This window comes from Opisthocomus hoazin, chromosome 2 (assembly GCF_030867145.1).
Source record: "Opisthocomus hoazin isolate bOpiHoa1 chromosome 2, bOpiHoa1.hap1, whole genome shotgun sequence".
NCBI lineage: Eukaryota > Metazoa > Chordata > Aves > Opisthocomiformes > Opisthocomidae > Opisthocomus > Opisthocomus hoazin.
Genome location: NC_134415.1, coordinates 86,265,384 through 86,289,013, shown reverse-complemented (window position 1 = coordinate 86,289,013; position 23,630 = coordinate 86,265,384). Strand labels below are relative to the sequence as shown.

Genomic DNA, 23,630 nt, shown 5'->3' with positions numbered 1-23,630 from the left:
ACATTTTTCACTCTACTAATATGCAGAATAATCCATCAGGTACAGACATCCAGCACTTGAATCATAAAGGTCACTGTCTTGAGTTGAAATGAATCATGTCATGCAGTACCACTGCCTGTTTTATTTATTGCACAGTAAGATGATCTTAATTACTCTGTCCTAGCTAAAAGGTAGTACACCCAGGTCAGGTAGCATTTTTAAGAAAGTTACTTTCTTTTTAGGCTTATGATTTCATTTGGTTTAGATATATTGACACATCTCTACCCCCGTGTCTCAGAAAAAAGCATTCTGTACATTCTTTACACAAGAAACGTTTTGGCTTAAACAAAGCTACCTAAATCAGGCAATCAATCTTTGTTACTACATATGCAGATAAAACAGTGTTTGAAACTAAAACACAGGGCATTAAATCCAAGAAACCTGTGAATGCACAAAGAGCAAGTCTATAGACTTTTGCCACACTTTTGGAGAATGTTTATTTTTGTTTTCTTTTTTCTTGTTTCTCAGGTATTTTCACAGGTGTAGTATGTACAGAAAAGACAATGCCATCCTACTTCACAGCTTGTTTTAAAACAGTAACTCAAGGTTTCTCCACATCAGAAAATGACTACTCCTCAAAAAAAGATCAAACCAGTTCATAATGGCAAAGTAGTGGCTCCTGGAAAGCTGGACTTAAATTCCTCACCATTCCAACCACAACAAACTTGTGCTCAGAATTTTTATTTTTCACATAAAAATAAATCAAAATTTCTTTCAAGGAGGGCCTTGTTGAATGATTTGAGAATTTAAAAAATTCTCAAATTTGAATTCTCAAAGCAAGAGAAGCCCAAATGGGTGCAGAAAGACCACTGAAATCTGGCAGTTGTTTATGCATATGCCCAAATAAAAGAAAATCTGAAAACATTATGCAATACAAGTGAAAAAAACAAACACAAAGCAGTAAGAGGCAAAACAATTTTCTTCCCTATACACATAAATATTTTTACAGAAGTAACAAGAAATGTCAAAAATACACAACTCAGTACAAAAGAATCATTTTAGCAATAGATTTGTACAAACGAGACTTGTGTAAGCAGCATGCTTTGACAGAACAAATTAAACTGCAACATAATTTAAAATACATTCATTTCAATCCTCTATACCAAAGATTTCTGAAAATGTAACATGAGGGAATACAGTTTAACAACAAGTGTCATTTCTGGAGAGGAATAAGATTATAATTCCCCAGGAGAATCAAGAAGAATCAATTTCAGTTTTTAAAATCCTTGGTCTTGGTCAAGCCCACTAAAATGCCTCAGTAGCCCCAATCCTGCCAACACACATTTTAGCATTACAAATGTTAGCAAGGTTACACTGAACTTGGCAGGATCACAGACAGCAAGACTGAGCAGTTTAGCAGTCTTCAACTTGGTCCTAGGACTTCAGCTGTAACTATCAAGGCACTGCTCTAAAGACAGTATATTAGACACAATAGGTCAAATGGTTCTGTAAACACATAATTACCCTGGGGACACTTTTATGTCACCTTGTTTCTTTTTTTGGATGCTGTTTTGTTCACTGTATGCTCTCATTACCTCTAAAACCTGGTAAGTGTGAATACTGCATCACCATGTAAGTCACCTTTGAATTTGGGCCGCACAATTTGTGTTTCTTTTCTCCCAGTATCAGCAGGCACAGCTCTGAGTGGAAACCCTGTTACAGTCAGTGTAAACAAACACTAAATTATCAAGACAAATTAACTTTGATATTTGCAATTTCTACTTCACAGCCAGTACTTATCAAAGACTATGAAATGCCCACAAACTGTTTTCCCCTCCCCCTACAAGAAAGTAATTTCCCTAACTTTCCTGTATTACTCATCATCTTTTCTTCTTGAATTACTATGTTTTACGACATTCATTCAAACCTCTCACATTATAGCTCTGGAAGACAGCAAAAATACCTGTTCCTGCCATCTTAGACAGTGTACGCTCTCACTCCATTACATTAATGCTAAGCACAATTTTGCTGCTTTCAGAGATAACAGGCACGACAGCTCTGAAACAGAAAATCCATACTAACCAGGTCATAAACTTCCACTATCAATGTAAATGTAATTGAGAAATAAAAGCTATACTGCAAAGACATGCTAAAACACTGTTTTACAGTGGTACTCCTTTACTGCCTGTCATTTTGATCAGAAAAATCCATACCATCACCAGTGAAGTTGACAAGGAATGGAAAGCATGGCCATCAATAACATCGCCAATGCCTGGGTGCCTCTGCGTGTAACTTACAACCTCAGCTAGCAGCTTTTTTTTTTAAAAAATGAAATTGCTAAATTAAAAATTGTTCTTTTTATACTCCTAAAGTTTAAATATTGCCAACAGTTTTACTGATAGTTGTTGATGAGAAGAACAGATAACTGTTAAACTGAAGACTTTAATAAAATCTGGGGCGTAAATGTTTACTCGGCCTCAGAGAGCAAGCAGTCCCTGGACACAGGGCAATTCTTTCATACACTCAGTTAAATATTTATGCAGAAATAGATAAAATTGCTATTATTTGTTTCTCGGTTACAAGAACAATGAAGAGGTTCCCATGCTTTGGGGTACTGAAAAGAGAAATGGAAGCAAGAGAAGCCCAAACTCTAGCCCTGGCAGAGAAGTTTGTTGTACATTAATCCTCCTGTACTCAGTCACAGACAGCCCCAAAAAGCCCACTGCAAGGACGCACAAATTCTGCAGGCGTTCTCCCCCAGCCTCAGAGCAACTGGGGATCTCACTTTGAAGCCCATACCCAAGTCTTCATTTAACTTACCTCACATTAAATACTTATTTAGCCAATTTAAGAGAATAAAATATCTGAGTTTGGATCGCTATCATCAAGGAAAAGCTTTGCCTTTCTGCTTTCCAGGCAGGTACCGAGACAGCCTGACATTAATTGGAAAGGTGGTTTGGCATTTTATGGAGAGGAGCCGATGCCTAATAGATGAGAACAGCAGAGTAAACCCCTGAGGCAGCAGGCACTACAGAGGAAAAAGGGGAACGAAAAAAATCAGTGCAAAGTAGTATCGGAGGGAAAAGGGGGAGTTAACTTACATCCGTAGCAAACTCTGCTGGCCAACTGTTATTCATTATTATTAGTTTACGGTTTTGGTCTAACAAACTGGAAAACAAGAAAGTTGAGGACTTTTTCCCCAGTCATTACTATGTAGGCTAAGCCCTAGGCTCAACTATGGTTCATGTGCTATTTGTTTGCTGTTTTACCCTACCATTCTGAATTCTATGCCAGCAAGTGCCCGACAGCATGATTTCAGCAGTGTGAGCACACCTAGCCTAGCATGAGCTCCAAGCAGAAACAGCTTTATACCAACACAGTGTAAATCCTAGGCCCCACATCACAATTTCGGATCGGTTTTCAGGCATACAATTAGGTCTGGATAGCTTGTAACAACCCAAAGTAACAAGTACAGCCACCCCATCCCCCTGTGACAATTTTCACATCAACTCGATTTTTCTAAATCTTATGTTAGCCTAAACCTCGGGACATGGTATTTTTATTGCTTTTTCTTTTCATTCTTCCATTTTCTCCTTCCAGCTCCCCTGATAACTGAGTAGTTAATGTTACTTTTGATCAATTGTTAGAAAAACAGCAAATCTATGACTGTTCGTGTAGCTATACCGACATAAATCGCCCTCCTAGAGCTTACATGGGTCTTTCATTGAAATCCACCAATATAACAAATAATAACAATAATACCCCTTCAATAAGAATAAAATATTCCAATGAATACATTCCATAGTAAATTTTGTAAAGTGCACAAAAATATTAATGAAATACTAAAAAAAAAGAAAACAGTTTTCTAGTGTCACCATGAAAACTTCTGAAATATTGTTAAAATTAAATAGAAGTCATCTAATGAGACTTTTTGGCTCTAATATATTGGCAGACAGCAGCAACATTTTTCAGAAAAATTACACCAACTAAATATACTGTATCTTAGCAGCATAAAAATTCCCTACAATCAGATGCAATTGCGGGCCTAGTAAGCATAAACCTGACAAAATGTTACAAATGTAGTTTTCATTTAAAAGAATGGATTTCCATGGAATCCTAGAGGTAACATTTGTTATTTTGTTTACATTGTATTCTGGTAGTAAACCCAACTATATCCAATCACTTTCTCTCCCTCTATCTGTCCTCCCAAAATTGCACAGAGTACTGGAAAATTTAATCAAGTTATAAGATATGGCCACACTGAAGAAGCCATATTAAACAAAACCAAGTTCAACCTAGAGCCTAAAAACAAATAATCCCAGAAAATAACAATCATTGTCAAACAACCGCAGCTTCACACTACCGACCGATGCTCCCCACACACATAGATGGCACTGGGTCGAATGCGCCGCCTTGTATGGCCAGGTAGCTGTGGCAAAAACTTGAAGTATTTGGGCATCAAGTCCAAGCACGCATCATGAAACTTCTTAATCCTCCAGTAGTAAATCAGTGGGTTCAGTGCAGACTTGAGGTAGCAGAGCCAAAGGAGCCAAGTGCTTATCTCAAAAAAGTTGTGCTTGTAGTAGAAGTGGCTGTTGAATGTGGCAATAAGGCTGTAAGTGGTGAACGGTGCCCAACACACTATGAAGACAAGGAACAAAATCAGGATGGTTGTGAAGGCACGAGTTTTAAAGCTCATATCAATATTCATCTGAAAAGGTCTCTGTAAGCTCATGAGACCAAGTTTGCTGGCCTGGCTGAGGCATATGCTATCAGGGTGGCTGTGGATACGAACTGCATTGTGGCGCACGGTGTTGAGTATGCCCATAAAAGAATACAGCATTACCAGGAATGGAATAAAAAAAGAAATTAGCAAGATAACTATCACGTAGGCTCGGTAACCCGGGCTTGTAGAGTAGCCAAAAACACACTGCGGTGCTCTCGAGGGTATCTGCAGATTAGGATTCCCTACTGATAATGGAAAAGCAACAACAAAGGATGCTGCCCAGGAAATCACAATGAGAATCTTTGCACGGTAAGGGTTCAGTTTATCTTGCCTCTGAACTATGATAAGAAAGCGGTCAATACTAATAATCAGAAGAATGGCTACCCCCTCTATGACGAAAAGCCAGAAGAACATGGCAGAGACTCTGCAGAATATATCCCCAAAAATCCACTGAGTGGTAATGATTGTTATCAGAGCAAAAGGCATGTTCAGCACTGCCAGCAGCATGTCTGCAAAAGCCAGGCTTGCTAAGAGGATGTTAATTGCAGATCGCATAGCTGCCTTCTGGTAGACCATGAGGCAGACAACAAAGTTTCCAAGGAAAGAAACCAACAGGATAAATATCATAGCAGCAGAAAGAATGATCTGGAGTGGCAAACTCAAGCTCCTGAAAACTTCTTGCGATGGCAGGACAGCTGTAGAGTTTAGCACAGAAGTACTTCTCTCAGTGGTGAGCACGGCACCTGAACTATATCTCAATGGCTGTGTTGTGCCACTACGAAGCAAGAACTGGGGAGTGGTAAAATTCGTATAGGCATTTTCATAAACAATAAAAGTAGCATTTGAGGTCCCAGAGTGGGCCAGCGTCAACATTGCTGAGAACACCATTGCTTCAGGAGAAAGGAAAGCAGAACCGAAGGTCTTCAAGGCATTTCATCTTGTTCAGGCAGTATCTTATTCCTGGTCATTTAACAAATCAAAATTCAACAGCTGAAAGCATCAAAGTTCTTAAATTCATGTCAGTATTTCCATCTGAAAAAGAAGGAATTTAAGAAACAAAGTAAGACTCTGAAACCAATGGGAACCAAACAGCGGCTCCACTTTCCTTAATGACAAAAGAATCCTTAATACTTATTTACACTTTAGGTCAACACAATTTACTTAAGCACCAGTCACAGCAGTCTCATAATATTTGGTCTTCTCTTATAGATCCTGCTCCTATAGTCTTGCCAATACTGTGCATACTCTCAGCTTTAGAGATTTAAATAAACTGCCGACTGCTGCAAACTTTAATAACACTTCCAAAGTAGTATCAGCATTGCCTGTCTGCCTGTTTGGTAAGCACTAGAAAGCCTACCTATCTGAGCTATCCTACATAATACAGAATTCTTGGTTCCATGTCAGTCAGCAGCAGCAGATGCATCAGGAAAAATATGTAAAACATCCTAATCTGTTATTAATTATTAAATAACTTGCCAACAGGATTAAAATTTTTCTCAATTTGTTTCATTTGGTGACTGATCCATATTGAGGTGCAGGAAACTAACTCGTATGCAGTCGCTACAACCCTTCCCCCTGCAGCAAGGTTTCCTGCTTTCACTGGTCTACACAGGTCTTTGTTAATTCACTTTGGTATCCCACATAATTTAACTGTGCGCCCTCTTTTTCCCTGTAAATCTAATCCTTCAACATTCTGCTGAACTCCGTCCCTCATCATTATACTGATACAATGCAACATTTCCTTTTACAGTTTATATGTACTGTCTTGTACTATTAACACATGTATTATTATTTGTACTGTTCTTACAAACAAATAAAACACAAAAGTTGAGAGTAGTTTTGCTTTTTCAGTGCTAGCTCTTCATAGAACTCCTCCTTTCTATCTTGGACTATTAAATTAAACACTGTGAGTACTCTGGCATCTGATCTAGCTGGAAACCAGAAGGACTCCATGCCTTTTTAAAGAAGAAAAAAGGAAAAAAAAGATCACCATAGCCAGAAACAAAGTAGGATTCACCTCCTCCATTCTGGAAGACTGTAACAGATTGCCCGCTGAAGATGCCTGTATCCCTCTTCTGACTGAGAACATAAAAACAGCCTGAAGTGACTATCTCCTCCACCTCTACACATGGTGACAAGCTTGTGCTACTAACTTGAGAAGCTTACTTTTGGTAACACCAATCCTGCCTGCAGTATTTATGCAGGTTCTGTTTGGTATCAGCATCAGGCAAAAGTGAAGGGAGGAAGGAATGCTTTTACGAATTCACACAAGGACCAAATGCTTTGTGGAAGATCAAAAGTTTGCTCTTCCCTGGATAATATTTCACCAACAATGAACTGTAAGACAACAAAGTCTAACCTATATGCCCAGTTTGGACATTTAGCCATCTGAATGCAAGCCTGCTCAGGCAGCTGCCAAGGATTTTCCTGGGGTGCATCAAGAAGAGTGTGGCCAGCAGGACGAGGGAGGTTCTCCTTCCCCTCTACACTGCCCTGGTGAGGCCACATCTGGAGTACTCTGTCCAGTTCTGGGCTCCCCAGTTCAAGAAAGATGAGGAGCTACTGGAGAGAGTCCAGCAGAGGGCTACAAGGATGATGAGGGGACTGGAACATCTCTCCTACGAGGAGAGGCTGAGCGAGCTGGGCTTGTTCAGCCTGAAGAAGAGAAGGCTGCGAGGGGACCTAATAAATGCTTATAAATATCTGAAGGGTGGGTGTCAGGAGGATGGGGCCAAGCTCTTTTCAGTGGTGCCCAGTGACAGGACGAGGAGCAATGGGCACAAACTGAAGCACAGGAAGTTCCGTCTGAACATGAGGAAGAACTTCTTCCCTCTGAGGGTGACGGAGCACTGGAACAGGCTGCCCAGGGAGGTTGTGGAGTCTCCTTCTCTGGAGATATTCAAGACCCGCCTGGACAAGGTCCTGTGCAGCCTGCTGTAGGTAACCCTGCTTTGGCAGAAGGGTTGGACTAGATGACCCACAGAGATCCCTTCCAACCCCTACTATTCTGTGATTCTGTGATTCATCAAGGAACATCAGCACTATGACCTGCTCCTCTCATTCCATAGCAAAGCTATTTCCCTCCTGTCTGCAAGCTCAGTACCGCTAGATGATTTCCAGGGCCAGACCACCTTCAGTACTGTTTCTAAGACAAATGATTAACCTGTCTCCTTTAATTTGCAATGGTATCAAGATGGGATATTATCATAAACATCCTAATTTCATTGAGTCATACAAATTTCACTTCCTAGAGGTCTTCCTGCTTGAATGGGAAGGAATGTCATAATTTTCTATTTTATCCCATTATACTTAGAAGACTGTTAAACTAGGCAAGAGTATACTAAGCTACATACATTGACATTTTGCAAATATGCCAAACTGTTAACTTTATTCTAGATCTTCCTTTTCTCTCTATTCTCTCTGTTTCATTTTCATTTTACAATAACTCTTCTAGAGAAAGCCTTAATGTTAATTACACGCTAAAGCACATATAGTAGGCAAAACTCTTATTTCTTTGGTCTTTATAAACCTTTCCATTACTAGTCGTCTTTAACATATTTGTTAGAAAATCTGTAACGAACAGCAGAAAGGTTAACACAGCTTTCCAGGATAAGTAAGCAAGGAATTTAGCAATGAACATGAAAATCTCACCCAAAGTTCCACCAAGGTTTATGACTCCACAAGCCAAGAACACTGAGGTTGGAAGAAAGTTGTAGCGTTCTGCAGGAACTGCAAAAGAGTATAAATTCAACATATTATTCTGGTTTAAAGTCATGGAGTACAGAAAGTTAGATCCTCAGACCTTTTAAAGCTCTGTAAGCAATAAGCCAGCAAAGGTAGCTTTTGCATTTCTGATTGATTTTGACAAGGTCTCTTCACCAAGGCTCTAAAAGAAACTAATCTGCCATTAGACAAATGTAAAGCCCTCTCACAGACAATAATCAGTTTAAAATAGGAAACAAAAGAAGGAGCAGTTAGTTTTGCAGCGAAAAAAGGTCACCAGAATGATTCTACAAAAAATTTATAGTGGGATTCAAGCTCTCCAGCCTATAAGGGAGAAGCAGGAAATGCAAAACCACAACGTTTGTTGATGATGAACGTGAACTGGTTTTCACAGCAATTTAATAAAAACAAAGGTCAGCTATAAAGAGGTAAAGAGGGATCTCAAGACAGTTAGTGACAAGCTAATAGACTGCTAGGTAAAATTCAGTGTTGCTAGAGGTAAAGCTATGCATGTATAGAAAAAAAAAAGTTATCTGCACAGTAACAGATGCTAAACCAATGATTGCCATCCAAAAGAAAAACAGATCTTCAAGTTTTGACAGTCTGCCCTATGAAAACATCAGGGAAGTGTTCAGAATTGTTAGCAAAGCAGGAGCTTTCTTCATACACTGTATATTTATGAACACTACCTGCTACAATACACATGCATGGCACCTCTCATCTTCAGTACTACGTTCAGTTCTGCTCCACCGGATCTCCATTCAGAAGTGACTGAAAAAAGGTATCATACAGGTCTACAGAATTATTAGTGGCACAGGGAAAGAGAATAATTACTGTCTCTCATAATGTAAGAATAGAAAAAGCCAAAGGAATCACAAAATCCCAGAATGGTTGAGGTTGGAAGGGATGTCCAGAAGTCATCTTGTCCAACCCCTCTGCTAAAGCAAGGCCATCTATAGCCAGTTGCTCAGGACCATGTCTGGATGGCTTTTGAATATCTCCAAGCATGGGGACTCCACAACCTTTCTGGGCAACTTGTGCCAGTGCTCTGTCACCCTCACAGTGGAAAAAAGTGTTTCCTGACATTTTGGGGTAACCTCCTGTGTTTCAGTTTGTTCCCGCTGCCTCTGGTCCTGTCACCAGGCACCACCGAAGAGCCTGGCGTTGTCCTCTTCACGCTCTTCCTTGAGGTATTTCTATACAGTGACAAGATCCTCCCTGAGTCTTCTCTGCTCCAGGCTTGAATAGTTCCAGCTCTCTCAGCCTTTCCTCACAAAGGAGATGCTCCAGTCTCTTCATCATCTTTGTAGCCCTTCACTAGACTCTCTCCAGTATGTCCACGTCTCTCAAACTGAGGAGCTCAGAACTGTAAATGACTATTTCACAACTAATTGTGAAAGTACTTGCCACAGGATGCTCTGGATGCCATAGAGCTTCCGTGGATTTAGAAGACAATTTAGGACATATTTCACATGATCTTTATACAGATGTCCATGTCAGGAAGAGATGAATCACCCTCATGAAGCACCTATCTCGCTCTGCTGATTGCAAAGCATACATGGCCATCTGACCTGAATACATACACTTTCAGCACATACATGCAGTTACTTGACTAACTTTAAATATATACAACAGAATTTGCTCACTTAAGGTTACAACTCTTTAAACGTATTTATGCCACAGAGCTTTACACTCTGAAATATGAAGTTCAGCAGAGCCTTAGATGATAACATAACATAAAAACTCTAAAGAGGAAAAAAAAACAACTGCAAATGTTCCAAGGTAAACAAGCAAAGCTTTCAAAAATATTGCTTTATCACAAATTGCCCTTCTAAACAGAAAGAACTACACAAGGGGAGCAGGAGCAAAAGTGTTCTGCACCCTTAATTTAATCAAAAAGATTGTGCTACCCTGCATTTCTCAAGCCAGTAGCATGCAGTATACAGAAAAGGACAGAGGACTCATAAGTGTCTAAAGACTACTCCTAACAAACTCAGAAAAAGTAACTAAGAAAAATAATCATGGATGCTCTCCCCATCTCTCTCTCTAAGCAAATAGCTACCTCCCATCTTGTGCTTTTTCCCCTCATTGTGAAGCTTGTATGCTTTTATGTACTGTGTTCAGAGAAGAGGAAGAGAATGACCTCATGCAAACTTCTGCCCGGACTTAGCCAAGTGTTTAAAGCAGGAAGCAAGCGTTAGCTGTTTGGATGTTGCAAGTCATCAGCCATCTCTTCTTTTCAAGAAGGACGAAAGAGTGAGCAGTGATCAGCTATTGCAAAGACACCTAACCTAATAAGAGGACTGCAGGCTTTTGGATCCCAGGTAGCAACGAGGGGTGCTCCTGTACCCATTGCTTCCTGACTGACAGTTTTCCAGGTTTCCCTTCTCTGCCCTCTGTTTATCACTTGGCAAGTTAGTTATGCTCTTTCTTGACTATCATATTTCATAAAAGTGACTGGCATTTCAGTCAAATTCAAGAGTATCCCTTCTGTAGCAGTCATATATAAATTTTTGGGGTTTTTTTTTTTTTGCTGCTTAAAGAGCTTCTACCATATGCATCCACATAATTATTAAACATGCACCTCCATCCCTCTTCCTACCCTTCGACTTCCCCAAAAATATGTAATGATAGGAATTTAAGCTGAAAGAAAGGGACCAACAAGATAACTTCACAGCAGTTTCATTTCAGTCCTCATTCGCTCTTTGAGAAAGACAGATCCTGCAATTTCAAAGCCAGAGCCCTTGCTGAATGGTAATCACATAGCTCGTAAGAGACGACCATGCTTTGGCAGTTTAAACAGGTAAGCCCTTAAATAAGGGTCCAAATATACAAGAGACAGATACTTTTTTGTCACAGCATTCTCACTTTGGGAACGTGTACTCTTACTGATTCTTTTCAGATGTAAAAAAGCGTCACACAATCACTTTTTTCCATTTCAGTGCTGAAAACTACTGGGTACGCACATTTTCTCTCAAGCAAGGTTCTCACTCATATGCAACTTTCTTTTTATGGAACATAATAGACAATTATTTCAATGAAGTACACACTTAAAGCTAAATACCACACAAATTTCATTCATCAAACATAATTATTGCTAGAGCTATGGCGTCCCCATTTAACAGCTTTTGAAGCTAAAAGGTTTCCATTCAAAATTTGGATAGCATGCTTAGCCAGAAATAAAAGATTCTATCTTATACGCAAAGCCATCACCAGTCAAAGCCAGTAACTGCAACATAGACAAAACAGGGAACATAACAGTACCATAGTAACAGTTACATTTAATGCAGATCAGAACATGCTATGAACAGCTGCCAAAATGTCCAATGATTTATTAAATTTAACTGCTAAAAGTAAGCATATTTTCAGTATTGCCCAGCACCAAGATTTGGTCTGGTACACAGAAATCATTCTTCTTCAGAAACCTGAAGCTAGAAATGCCTGGTATAGTGATCCTAATTTTTGAGTATACTATAAATGGTCACAAGTGGGAAGCTTCTACATGCTAACTTTGGCAAAAAAAAAAAATTTGCACCATCGAAACCATTAAAAAAGCAGAATATTATTAGGGAAAAAAGGATAAAGTCAAGAATAAACATTAAGGCCATGGCCTTATTTTGTTTTCAAAAAAATTTATGTGTTGATAGAAAACACTCAAGTATGTGTTCTCTGGCACCTCACTATTGTGCAAAGCAGGCTGGGACACACTCCCCTCTCAATACGAATCGAGCATTGTTTCCTATGTCATTAAAGAGAGGCAGGAACGTATTGCAATGGAATCCTTTCTGCTAAAGTCAGTACAAAGAATGAGTCAGAGCACAAATCAGCAGGGACAGTGTTCTTACTCACCGAACTGTTCCTCCTAAAAGCAACTAGCAGTTTTCAGTTTTAATACCTATTTACATATCCTAAATTGAAACCAATCAACTACACTGCATGAGTAGATGACCCATAAAACTATTCACAAGAGGCATTAGTTTAATTTAGGAAATTTTCCTTTTTTCCACTCTATAAACACTACTGTGGCAGTTTTCATAGGAAAGTGTTGTGGGAAACAGTCACCTCTGCTTTGGGTCATTAAGTACAACTAATTGCCCTCTTGAGGATATTTCTTTCTGTCCTTAACTCAGAGAGCCATTAACTGTCAAGAAATGTCAGCCATGGGAATCATTATTACTATTCTAAACCACCAATATGCAAAATATAAAGAATAATTCTATTTTCTTAGCTCTTGGGAAAAATCATGTTCTCAATTTGTAGATCACGTGACAGGAGTTACGCACTTCTAGGTTCATATTTAGTACAGTCACAATACTCCCTTCTGGCTTCCGACTTTCCCATCAGTTCAATGGTCACATTACAGAATCACAGAATCACAGAATAGTAGGGGTTGGAAGGGACCTCTGTGCGTCATCTAGTCCAACCCCCCCGCCGAAGCAGGGTCACCTACAGCAAGCTGCACAGGATCTTGTCCAGGCGGGTCTTGAATATCTCCAGAGAAGGAGACTCCACAACCTCCCTGGGCAGCCTGTTCCAGTGCTCCGTCACCCTCAGAGGGAAGAAGTTCTTCCTCATGTTCAGACGGAACTTCCTGTGCCCCAGTTTGTGCCCATTGCCCCTTGTCCTGTCACTGGGCACCACTGAAAAGAGCTTGACCCCATCCTCCTGACACCCACCCTTCAGATATTTGTAGGCATTTATAAGGTCCCCTCGCAGCCTTCTCTTCTTCAGGCTGAACAAGCCCAGCTCCCTCAGCCTCTCCTCGTAGGGGAGGAATTAACCATATTCTTGTTGAAGAGCTAACTGAATACTGTAGCACCTAGAAGAACACTAAACCTCGAAAATATTGTTAAAAACATACTCTTTTAATTCATCATCTCTGCCTAGTTATTAACATACAACTAACAAGTTGGAAGCTTCCTAAATGCTTGGCTTCCTAAATTTTAAGTGGACCTTTGGATTATATATGCAATCACTACCTGTCAGTTCGACAAATTAAAAAGAAAGCATACCGATCCAGACAGGCTCCCATGAAGAGCAAGACTCGTAAGTCATCTTGTGCTGTTCTGTTCAGAAAAGTAGTCCCTTTCCAAATAACCTGTCAAAAAAAAAAAAGTTGGTGACATATTTACACATAAGGCACAACAAGATTAGAATAGCAAAAGTTTTTCCTGTAATAAAACTATTTTTACTGGGAGAGGTGGAATATGCTGTGTCTCCTGACAAAAGGCAGATCACATGCCCCTTTCTTGCAGAAGGTATAGACCTTAGGGAGGACTAAGGCATCTAAGTTTCATCAAGCCAAAGAGTTCGTCAGCTATCTCACCTGTGGAGCCTAAGAACCTCACCATTTAATACTAGGACTTGCCAGGACTGGAGTAGCATGTTGGTTTAGATCTTATTCAGATGCATTTAGTTCGCAGACAAGCACACAGCAGTTAGCTACTGTAAGTCTTACTGGATCTATTAAAATACATGCTTGGCCTTAAACATCAGGATCCTGACCTTGAGACCCCCAAAGCCTCTCAGAAAAAAGGTCATTTAAATCCACAGGTTGCAACCGATCATCATAAAGAAGCTGAATACATTTTCCCAAATGGCAAAGATATCAGCATAGTAGTATTGGAAAAACAAAGGACAAGCCTCAAGCAGTTAAAACAATTTATGTAAACTGGGTCTAACATAGCTAAAAAGCTGTATATTCCATCATGCCATACCTGTTGTTAACTGAGAACATAAGTTTGCAATGTAGCTTTTCATATACTCTCAGAAGGGAGACAGAAAATTCAGTGAGCCTTGAAAGCCGAATTTGTGTCACACTAAAAGATATCAGTGACCCGATTTATTTACAGATAGTTTCTATATAAAAAAAAATAAGAAGAAAGTCTTTGGACACAGACACTTTTACATGCTGGTTTTCAGAAGGCTACACAACTTTCTGCCAGAAGAAGCTTTTGAAACATCTGTAAGTCGCCTCCACAGAAGCAAAAGCTGTCAGGATCCTTCAGAAACAAGTTTCTAAATAAATACTGTACATGGTGGTTGGAGGACAAACCAGCCAATAAGTCTACAATGATCTCCTACAAGGGAAGCTGTAAGAACAAACCGTACTTTAAGAACACTCATAAGTTTCTGGTTCCTCCAGCTGTTTGTGTGCTGAGTTTCTGTACCTGCAACCAACTTCACATGGACTTCAATCACCCAAAATATATGGCCCAATTTGCCAGACTGGTGCCTGGTGAGAAATCTGCCTTCTGCAGAACAAACCCATTATCTAGACATAATGGTAGTCCGTATCTGAAAGGTTTTTCTGATAACCTGTTAATACAAACTGTTTTCCATTAGCACAAAAATTTGACCTTACGTTTATTCCACACAACCAGGCGAGAAGGAAAAATACAAGTCTCATGTTTGGCAATGTATAAAAGATCTAAAACGTAGCCATCAGATTATTATAGACTTTCACCACTTGGTTTGTTCCCTCTTTAGTGAGGCAAGTATTGTAAACTGTTAATCTTCCCTCTTAGGCTTTTTGAAGTGTCAAAGAAGTGAACCGGTTTGCACGCAGGCAGAAGATTCTGCCAGCAACTTAGATGGATTAAATACCGCGACAACTTGTCGGACCTTCCCACCAGGCAAGCACATTCTCTGTAACAAGGACCATTTCCTCTCTCTACTTCTGTGTTTATAGAAATTATTTCCAACTCTCATTAAAAGTATCTTCAAAACTAGTTTAGAAAAGCATCCAAAACATCACCATAAACTAAAGAGTTCTTCCACTTCAAGCCTCCAAGAAGGGAAAAAAAATAAAAGCACTTTGAAAAAGTTACTTTGGAAAATTTTACTAAATTTGAGTACCTTGCAGAGCTTGCTCTTAACTGCGTAAGATTGCTTTGGGTACTTTTCTGTTGGCAATGGGGAGTTAACACTGTTTCATAACGACATTCCTCTTTCCCCCCCTATTATAAATGATGAGTCAGGCTTTATTGTAAGAACAGAGGGGAAGAGCTCTGTAAACCTTCACAATCCTACAATGGAATTTGAATGCAAGGATTCCTGTACCTGCAAAGAGTACCTCATTCACTCACTCATTCCTGAGCCCAGCTCCACAATCCTGAAGCAGAAGGATTGATCTGAACTAAACTAGACCTTGGCAAGCAAATTTAAAAGCTTTGTATTTCTGGCCTGAAGCTGTGAGATGCTGGGGTACACAGAATAACATCTAGATTTGACTTCTATATACTAAGAGGTATTTACATTCTAGACAGTGCTGTGCCATAAGAGAGAACAGTGCAAAGTTTGTAATCAGTGATGATCTTAAAGGAATTTGTGTCTTATTAGATCTACTTTGATTCCCCAAACCAGGAACTGTCATTTCCAAAGAAATGAAATAGCAGAACCAAAATCAAAGAGATCTTCAAAACCATTAAAGTTAAAAACGTTTCCCATAAGCATTCAGATTACGTTAAAGACTTAACAACAGGCTAGAGAAGGTCTCCAAAATATTATGAAATGTTTTCAGTATGCCATCGCTTTTCAAATGAGTCATAACTTCATTCTTAAGTACTTTACTGACAGTTCTCTACATCTAGTTGCACCTAGTTCACAGCCATTTTTAGCAAGTTTTCTTAGCATTTTCTTGGGATATTAAGTCAAACCATGGGCAAAAATAAAACTGAAATACTGAAAGCCTCCTTTCTTCATCAAAAAGTCAGTCTATCAGGACTATATTAATAGGCAAGTAAAAGAGCCTGCTTCAAGTCAGAAAGCTGTAACAGAGTTGTTCTCAAGCCATTTCGGCTTTTCAGCTAGAGCAACTTCCTCAGTATCTTCTCTGAATGGAAGATTGAGTTCTGTGAAGATGTTTTACCTTCCTATACCATAAAGCAAAGATCTAAAGGCTCCTTGTATTAATTACATCATTCTCACCTCCTCTATAGCGCCCTGGTACACCCAACACATACTGTACTGCCTTCTGCTAAAACCAGGGGAAGATAGATTTTCTTATTCGTCAATAGTTCTGGTAACAGTTGTTAGCACACTACCTTCTATCAAAATGTGAGGGCTTACAAAATTAATCTTATAAAAATGGTAACCCCATCATCAATAGCATTCTATATTAATGGAATTTATTAAGCTGTCTCTCCTGCAAAAACATACTTTTTTAAAAAAAAAATATTGATTTTAACAAAAATTCATCTTTTTATAAAAAGATGCAGGGATGCTAATGGAAAAGTCATTAGAATGACCGGAATTGTACTCTTTTCACACTGTATGCTCCCCACAATAGGTTCCTGGGATTCAACTGAGTTCACAGAGCAATGGGACCAGCCCTGATCCTGCTTTTCCCATAGGGATTCAGCTCATGCTACAGCAAAATTTTGCTGCTGCCCAAGAGTCTTGCTGCTGTAATACAGCTGTTATGAATCTTACTTCTTGTGACTTGGTTGACAGAGACGAGGTGCTGGTAGCAAGTTAAATGAGGTGACTGTATTGCAGCAAAAGAAATGCTGCTGCTTGCAGCATCCTGCTCTGAGAGCACTTCGAGGCTGCAAGGGTAAGATTTAGCTGAGAACTAAACATAGATTTAGTTTATATGAATATTTATATTGTACACTTATATGCATGTGTATACATTTTCAATACTTATCATCTCTATTCAGTCAAAAACAAACATAAAATGCTTAACGCAACAAAATAACAGTTGTTTGTGTTCCTTTGACTTTTCCCCCAGATTTACCCTATACTTTGTTGTTAGTCTAAATTAGTCTATTAAAAATCAGCTACACATTACAATAGTAACTTCTTTTTCATAACACAGAAACACAGACTAAATAAACTAACTGCTTCTTAATAGCTATCCATGTTGCCTAATTGTTTTCATAGCTTCAGAATTAATGGTCTCATGCCAGCCAAATGGAATAGCATTTTCAAGATAGCAATTATTTCTGAGAAACAATCCAAGTTAGAAATCTGTTCATACTACAGATTACAAAAGACAGTTAAATTGAGAGTTCCCATTTGGACACCTCTCAGGGTCAGATGACATATTACAGACTTTCAGACTATGCAATACAGGCACTAACAACTTCTGTACAGACGTGACAAGCTAGACTTGGAACACACATCATGAATAGGTGAAAAAAATTGGTTAAATTTAGAAGCCAAAAATATTTCCATGAGTCAATCTGGTCTTTTTTAAAGCACACTTATTTTAATGGATCACCATTTCAATTTTCTCAGTTTTTTTATAACAATGCAAAGTGAACAAATATGTGCATCAACTGAAGGATTCAAATCCTTTGTAGGAACAATCTTTAAATATCTTGTAATTTCTAGTTACAAAAAACTTGACAGTTAATTGAAGGGATTTTGCACTACTTGTGGTTTTGTGCTACTTGAGAACCACTAAAACAAACAGTAGGCAAAAGCAAATATCTCATATGGATAAGAGTTACAGCAGTTCCCAGTTCATAAGTCTCATGTTTAAGAAAGGCTTATTTCCATGGAAAAGCTCCTTCAGTAATAAAAGTGAAGGATTTTCATACTATTAAAAAAAAAAAACAAACCACGTGTTAAAAAAACCCACAAGCCAAAAAAACCCAAACAAACCAAAAAACCCTATAACACCAAAAAAACCCAACCCCAAACAGCCCAAGCCTACAAAGAGAAATATTACCTTACCAGGAAGAAGTCACCCGTTAACTCATGTTGTCTTCCACCTTGGTAGCTCAAGATCATAGTTCCCTAATTAACTGAAAGCTGTTTAAGTATGTTCAACTAACTCACTCTGCAAATAATATCAGAGTGTTTCTTCAGTTACAGAGAAGATTATTAGGTTTCAATTTTAACATGAAACTGATCCTGAGAAAATACTGTATGGAATTTATCATCTTGCATGCAGGATAACTCTAAATAGAATAAACGTAACATATAATTTTTAATTTGATTGCAACTACTCAGCAACCACTGAAAAAAATCACATCAAGACACTTGTATCAGTTTTTTAAAACACTGAAACACACAATAGTCAGTAACAACTCAAAGTCACAGGCAAGATTTACAGGAAAACAAGTGTAATGACATGCACCATAAGAGATCAGAAGATGAAACTTTTGCCTCTGTGCTCTCTATAAACCCTAAAATATTGCTCATGTTGAAATTAACATTATTCAGTACAACACATCAGAAAACACATGCAAAATCAGAAGTAATGCTTCTGTATTTCTAAGACAGGGGAAAGAAAACAAAAAAAAGATTTTAAACTACTGGGGAAGGTTTGCAAAGATTCTGTATCAGAATACTACAGAAGCTATCATGACTGTCAATAAAAATACAATTTTTCTGCCTTTCTCCGGGATTGAGTATTTTTGTCTAATCTTCTGATTATTTTCTCTTCATTTCTGTCAAAACCACTCTCCTAATCCAGATGTAACAGTCAAGCTTGTGGTAGCAGCTCCTTTATACTCACAGAGCTGCTGAAAATAACTTTGATAGAATTTTTTGCTTATCAAATCATTATTGTTTTTTCTATTAAAAATCTTGTTGTATTTAGCATATTTCTACAAAACCTCTCCAATAAAAGCCAGAACTGCTTGTTTATACATCATTATTTAAAAAAAAAAAAATAGATTAACAAGACTTGTTCCAGCACACCTGGCTACAGTACAGGACATTCACTTTAATTCCCTCCAAATATTTCTCATCCAGGTTCAACCAACAGTCCAAAGCCACAATTAATCCTCCAGAATGTTTTCACCTGGCTTGCTGTCTTCTTCCTTTCCTGTGGGCACTTTGCAGCAACACTTAACCTGACCCACAGTGAACTCTTTCCTGACATCTTTCTCATGGGTCCCACCATAGCTCCTTCCCTCACACAACAGGCACACAGCTTGGCAGAAGATGAGAAAGACTTTCAGCAAAGACACAAGGCATCTTTCAGGGAGCAAACAGCCACCACAACAGTTAAACTGGCTCTACTGTCACTTCCCTCAGCAAAGGGACAATTAAAGAGGAGAAGTCACAATTTACATACTGTGACAGCTGTAGTCTGCTCCTGGCTACTGTTTCCAGTGATAAGACAGTGGCAGATTCTGATCCATATGTAGACCAACAGTATCAATGCAATAAATCCAGTCACCTGACAAACATGGATGGAAAGGTTATAGTGCACTTAATGCCATATGCACTATGACCTCTGTTGCCTATCTGGCTGAAAAGACCAAAAAAAGTTCTCTCCAGTGTACTCTAAATAACAGTTTAAATGCTCCATGTTGAAGAGGTTTAACAACGCTGGAACACTGACTCGTTTTCCAGAATGTGTTTTACTGAAAACAGTTCATTTCAACACAGAAAACAGAATGGCAATTCTACCGACCACCTGTATATACTTTAAATCCTTCCTCAGCCTTCCATTTCATATTTATCTCACAAGCTATCTTTGCTTGGCAAGTTTTTAGAATTTTCAGTCTTACAAAGACCTTTTCAGATCTCCTCTTTTTGTTACAGGAGTAGTTAGGGCAAGTTTCCGAAGCTCTTACAGACTCAACCATTGACTGTTCTCCTCCCATCCCACTTTTATTCCTTTCCTTCTTAAGCAAATATAGCCTGTAAAACCCATGCATATTCAGTCCATGACAGTCTCATTTTGAGTAGATATGCCCCTTAAACAATATGTCTGAATAAAGTTATAACCACTTGCTCATGTGCTTGAATTTACACCCTCATATGTATGGGATACAACTTCAAACCAGCAGAGCAGACTCTTGCTTTAGGTTTTTGTGCTTCTCTTCACTATCCATCTATCTTATCATCATTCTTTTTTTGGAAGTGGATGCAATTCTAAATATATCATATCTAGATTCAGTCTAGTCATTCCTTTTATCTTAAACCACAACTCCTGCAACACTGAGAACATGGAAACCATTACCATCTGTAGTATTTCAGAGTTTCCAAGCACATCGAGCTGCGAAGAATGTACTTTAACTGCAGGAACACAAAGCATTTAGGACTAAAGCAAGCAACGTGAAAATAAGCACGTCACTTTACTTCTTACATTGGAGACCTTGGGAAGTAGGAGGGGGAAGATCCACATCTTATCTATACCCTTTCAGAAGTCTGAGGTTTGCAGGTATCTGAGGATGTTCGGAACTCTTCCTGCCTTCTCCTTGTCCAGTCAGTCTGTCTTACCAATAGTAGTGATTGCTGTCTGTCTTGCGGGCTCAGCATACTTAAGTCAAGCCTTTATCCCTATAGCCACCTGCTTAGCTCGAATGACTCAGCTACACTTGCCTTTCTCTGTGGGAATAAAAAAAAATATCCTGTTTTGTCAGTCAGTAACACTGGTTTGGAAACCTGATACATTTTCAGCAAAAGCATCAGAAAAAAAGAGCCAACGTCTCTTATTGGGCTGAGCAACTATCAAAATGCAATTCAATTCACTTGCTCTGAGCAACTTCATGTATGTAAATCACAGAAGCACAGAATAGTAGGGGTTGGGAGGGACCTCTGTGGGTCATCTAGTCCAACCCCCTGGCTGAAGCAGGTCACCTACAGCAGGCTGCACAGAACTGCATCCAGGCGGATCTTGAATATCTCCAGAGAAGGAGACTCCACAACCTCCCTGGGCAGCCTGTTCCAGTGCTCCGTCACCCTCAGAGGGAAGAAGTTCTTCCTCATGTTCAGATGGAACTTCCTGTGCTTCAGTTTGTGCCCGCTGCCCCTTGTCCTGCCATTGGGCACCACTGAAAAGAATCTGGCCTCATCTTCTTGACACCCACCCTTCAGATATTTATAAGCATTTATAAGATCCCCTCGCAGCCTTCTCTTCTTCAGGCTGAACAAGCCCAGCTCCCTCAGCCTTTCCTCCTAGAAGAGATGCTCCAGTCCCCTCATCATCTTTGTAGCCCTCCACTGGACTCTCTACAGTAGCTCCTCAACTTTCTTGAGCTGGGAAGCCCAGAACTGGATGCAGTACTCCAGATGGGGCCTCACTCAGGTGTAATACAGATGTTAAACATCTTCTATATGAAGTTCAAAATCTGTAACTTCACCAGGTCTGTAGTAGCTCTATTCTTTGCCACATACTTCGAATAATCTCAGCATACTTGCTAGTCCCAGATTTTCAGTAGATACCTGGCAGCAGTATGGTCCTCTCTATCCACTGAGCAGTAGTTTTAACGGTTATTTTAGGATCTGCTTTACTGTACAGCTTTTGTCCTTTTTCTGACTTTTGTAGCAAATCTTTGCTCAGTGACCCACACACCAGGTGGTCTGAGTGGGAAGTTAAGGTACCTTTTGTAAATACTAACAAAGCAATGAAAATTAACGAACCGTAAAATACAGGAAATTAACTTCTCATCACATCATCAATTTATCTACCCACCTAAATGAGTTTAAAATACCAGCTTCAAGCAGTCTGATGTTCTAGGGACACTCAGCTGCCACTTCATTTATAGTCTGTTTCCTTAGCAACACTATAATCCATCTGGCTGCAGCAAGCTAAATTCCCAAACCATATCCTCCCGTACACCGGAAATAGACTCAGAAACATTTATATTTTAAACAGCATACAGTCATCATGATTAGTGAGCGTATAAATGAATCCGGAAAGGCAACAATGTTCTTAACACACACACACACAAACTCTCCCTGCTTGAGCTTGAACAAGTGACTCACATACTGAGAATGGCACACAGTCTTTCAGCTTCTAGGTGTTCCAATAGCATCTCTTTCCTCACGCTGTGGTCCTAAGCAAAGCTGCTAAAGACCTAAGGCCTGGCTCAGAGTTTCAGAAATGAAAACAGTTCTCTCATCTTTGTTCCAGCATGCCCAGCCAAGGGAGCCTTCAGCACTGCACAAGACTTTTGTAAGATAAGTAATTTGAAAGACCTGGGATGCAATGCAATTAACAGCAGCCAAAAAAACCTGATGGAATTTAGCAACATTGCAAAGTATAGCCACTTGTCTTAAAAACAATTATTCTTCAGGTTTTTATATCTAAAACTACAATTATCATCTGTACAAACTAAAATAAAAATCCAGAACCCACCAAGAAACATTTAAACATTGTTAAGAACATAAAAATCACAAAGCCAAAATATTCCGAAAAGCCAATTCAGAGACTGGAGGTTAACTATCAATGCCCCAATGCCTTAGCCAAGCTAAGATGAAACTGGGTAACATCAGGCCTTCTACCACCATGATTGGATACAATTTAAAATGGCAGAATGCATCCTAACTGTATACCACTTTGCATGAGTCTGGCAACTCCAACATGGCAAAGGAAATTCAGTTCTTATCTAGCAGGCACATTAATCAATTATGCAGAGCGGAACAACCTCCTCATTGCCTACGTCTCACACAGACCCATCAACAGCAAGCCAGTCCTTCATCCACAGAATGACTTTGCCATGCAGTGAACCATTTCAGTGAAAAATCTGCAATAGCTTTACCTGACTCGACTGTACAGTGGTAGCATACAAGCCCATATTGCCTGACCTGCTGACTGCAACTGAAGAGAGATCTGAGCTTTCATAACTCAGGAGTCTCCCCAGGCGAGGAACTGAGCGGTGCTTCTCACTGCTATTCACTGCCTACCATTTCTCTAGGGAGTACTTAATACAGTAGCACTTACTCTAGGCACCTGATGCTGCCCTCAAATCCCACCTGACTGCTGAGTACAACCAGCATTTCTTAGATGCTTTGGTGGTGGTTAGTTCCAAGAAAGAAGCAAACTGACTATATCAGACAGAAGCAAGGAGAGTTCGTCATGTCAACTCTTCATATCCTTTCTCCCAGGTGAAGGAAGAGGTAGGTCAAATTCACAAATACTAGTCTCAAATCACTTACATGTTCAATCATATATATGTTATATGAGTTACCACAGCAAGCTCTCGGGAAACAGGCTGTTAACCAACTGATACACACAGTTGATTACATATATTTTAGAAAGCATTTTCACAGAATGAGTTTAATCTTTTTCATAGTGTAGACAGCAGCTCTTTGAAATACGTGGAACACAGTGGTGTTGCCATCCCCAGACTGGCTAAGTAGCGAACTGGGTAGGCCTTTTAGCAATGTCTGACAACTTTTGTAAGTGCCCATCAATATGAAGCTCCAATTTAAGACTTTAAGCAAGTTTGTTTCCTTATCAGCATCTGTTTTTACACACACGCACACACACACAATTTCTTCCTACTAG

The 23,630-nt window shown here is 39.4% G+C and overlaps 1 protein-coding gene across 2 annotated transcripts in view; it reads right to left on the bottom strand.

Annotated features, from left to right (window-relative positions):
- Positions 1-412: 412 nt before the first annotated feature.
- The window catches only part of GPR63 (G protein-coupled receptor 63), a 30,911-nt gene continuing 7,693 nt past the window's right edge, over positions 413-23,630 (bottom strand). The window contains exons 2-4 of one of the 2 annotated variants that reach the window (XM_075414342.1): positions 13,441-13,526; positions 8,357-8,434; positions 413-5,737 (exon numbers count right to left, since the gene is read on the bottom strand). In XM_075414342.1, coding sequence (XP_075270457.1) covers positions 4,334-5,593 — 1,260 coding nt within the window. In that variant the 5' untranslated portion in view covers positions 5,594-5,737; positions 8,357-8,434; positions 13,441-13,526 and the 3' untranslated portion in view covers positions 413-4,333. The remainder of the gene's footprint in view (positions 5,738-8,356; positions 8,435-13,440; positions 13,527-23,630) is intronic. The other variant, XM_075414343.1, reaches the window with a different exon arrangement.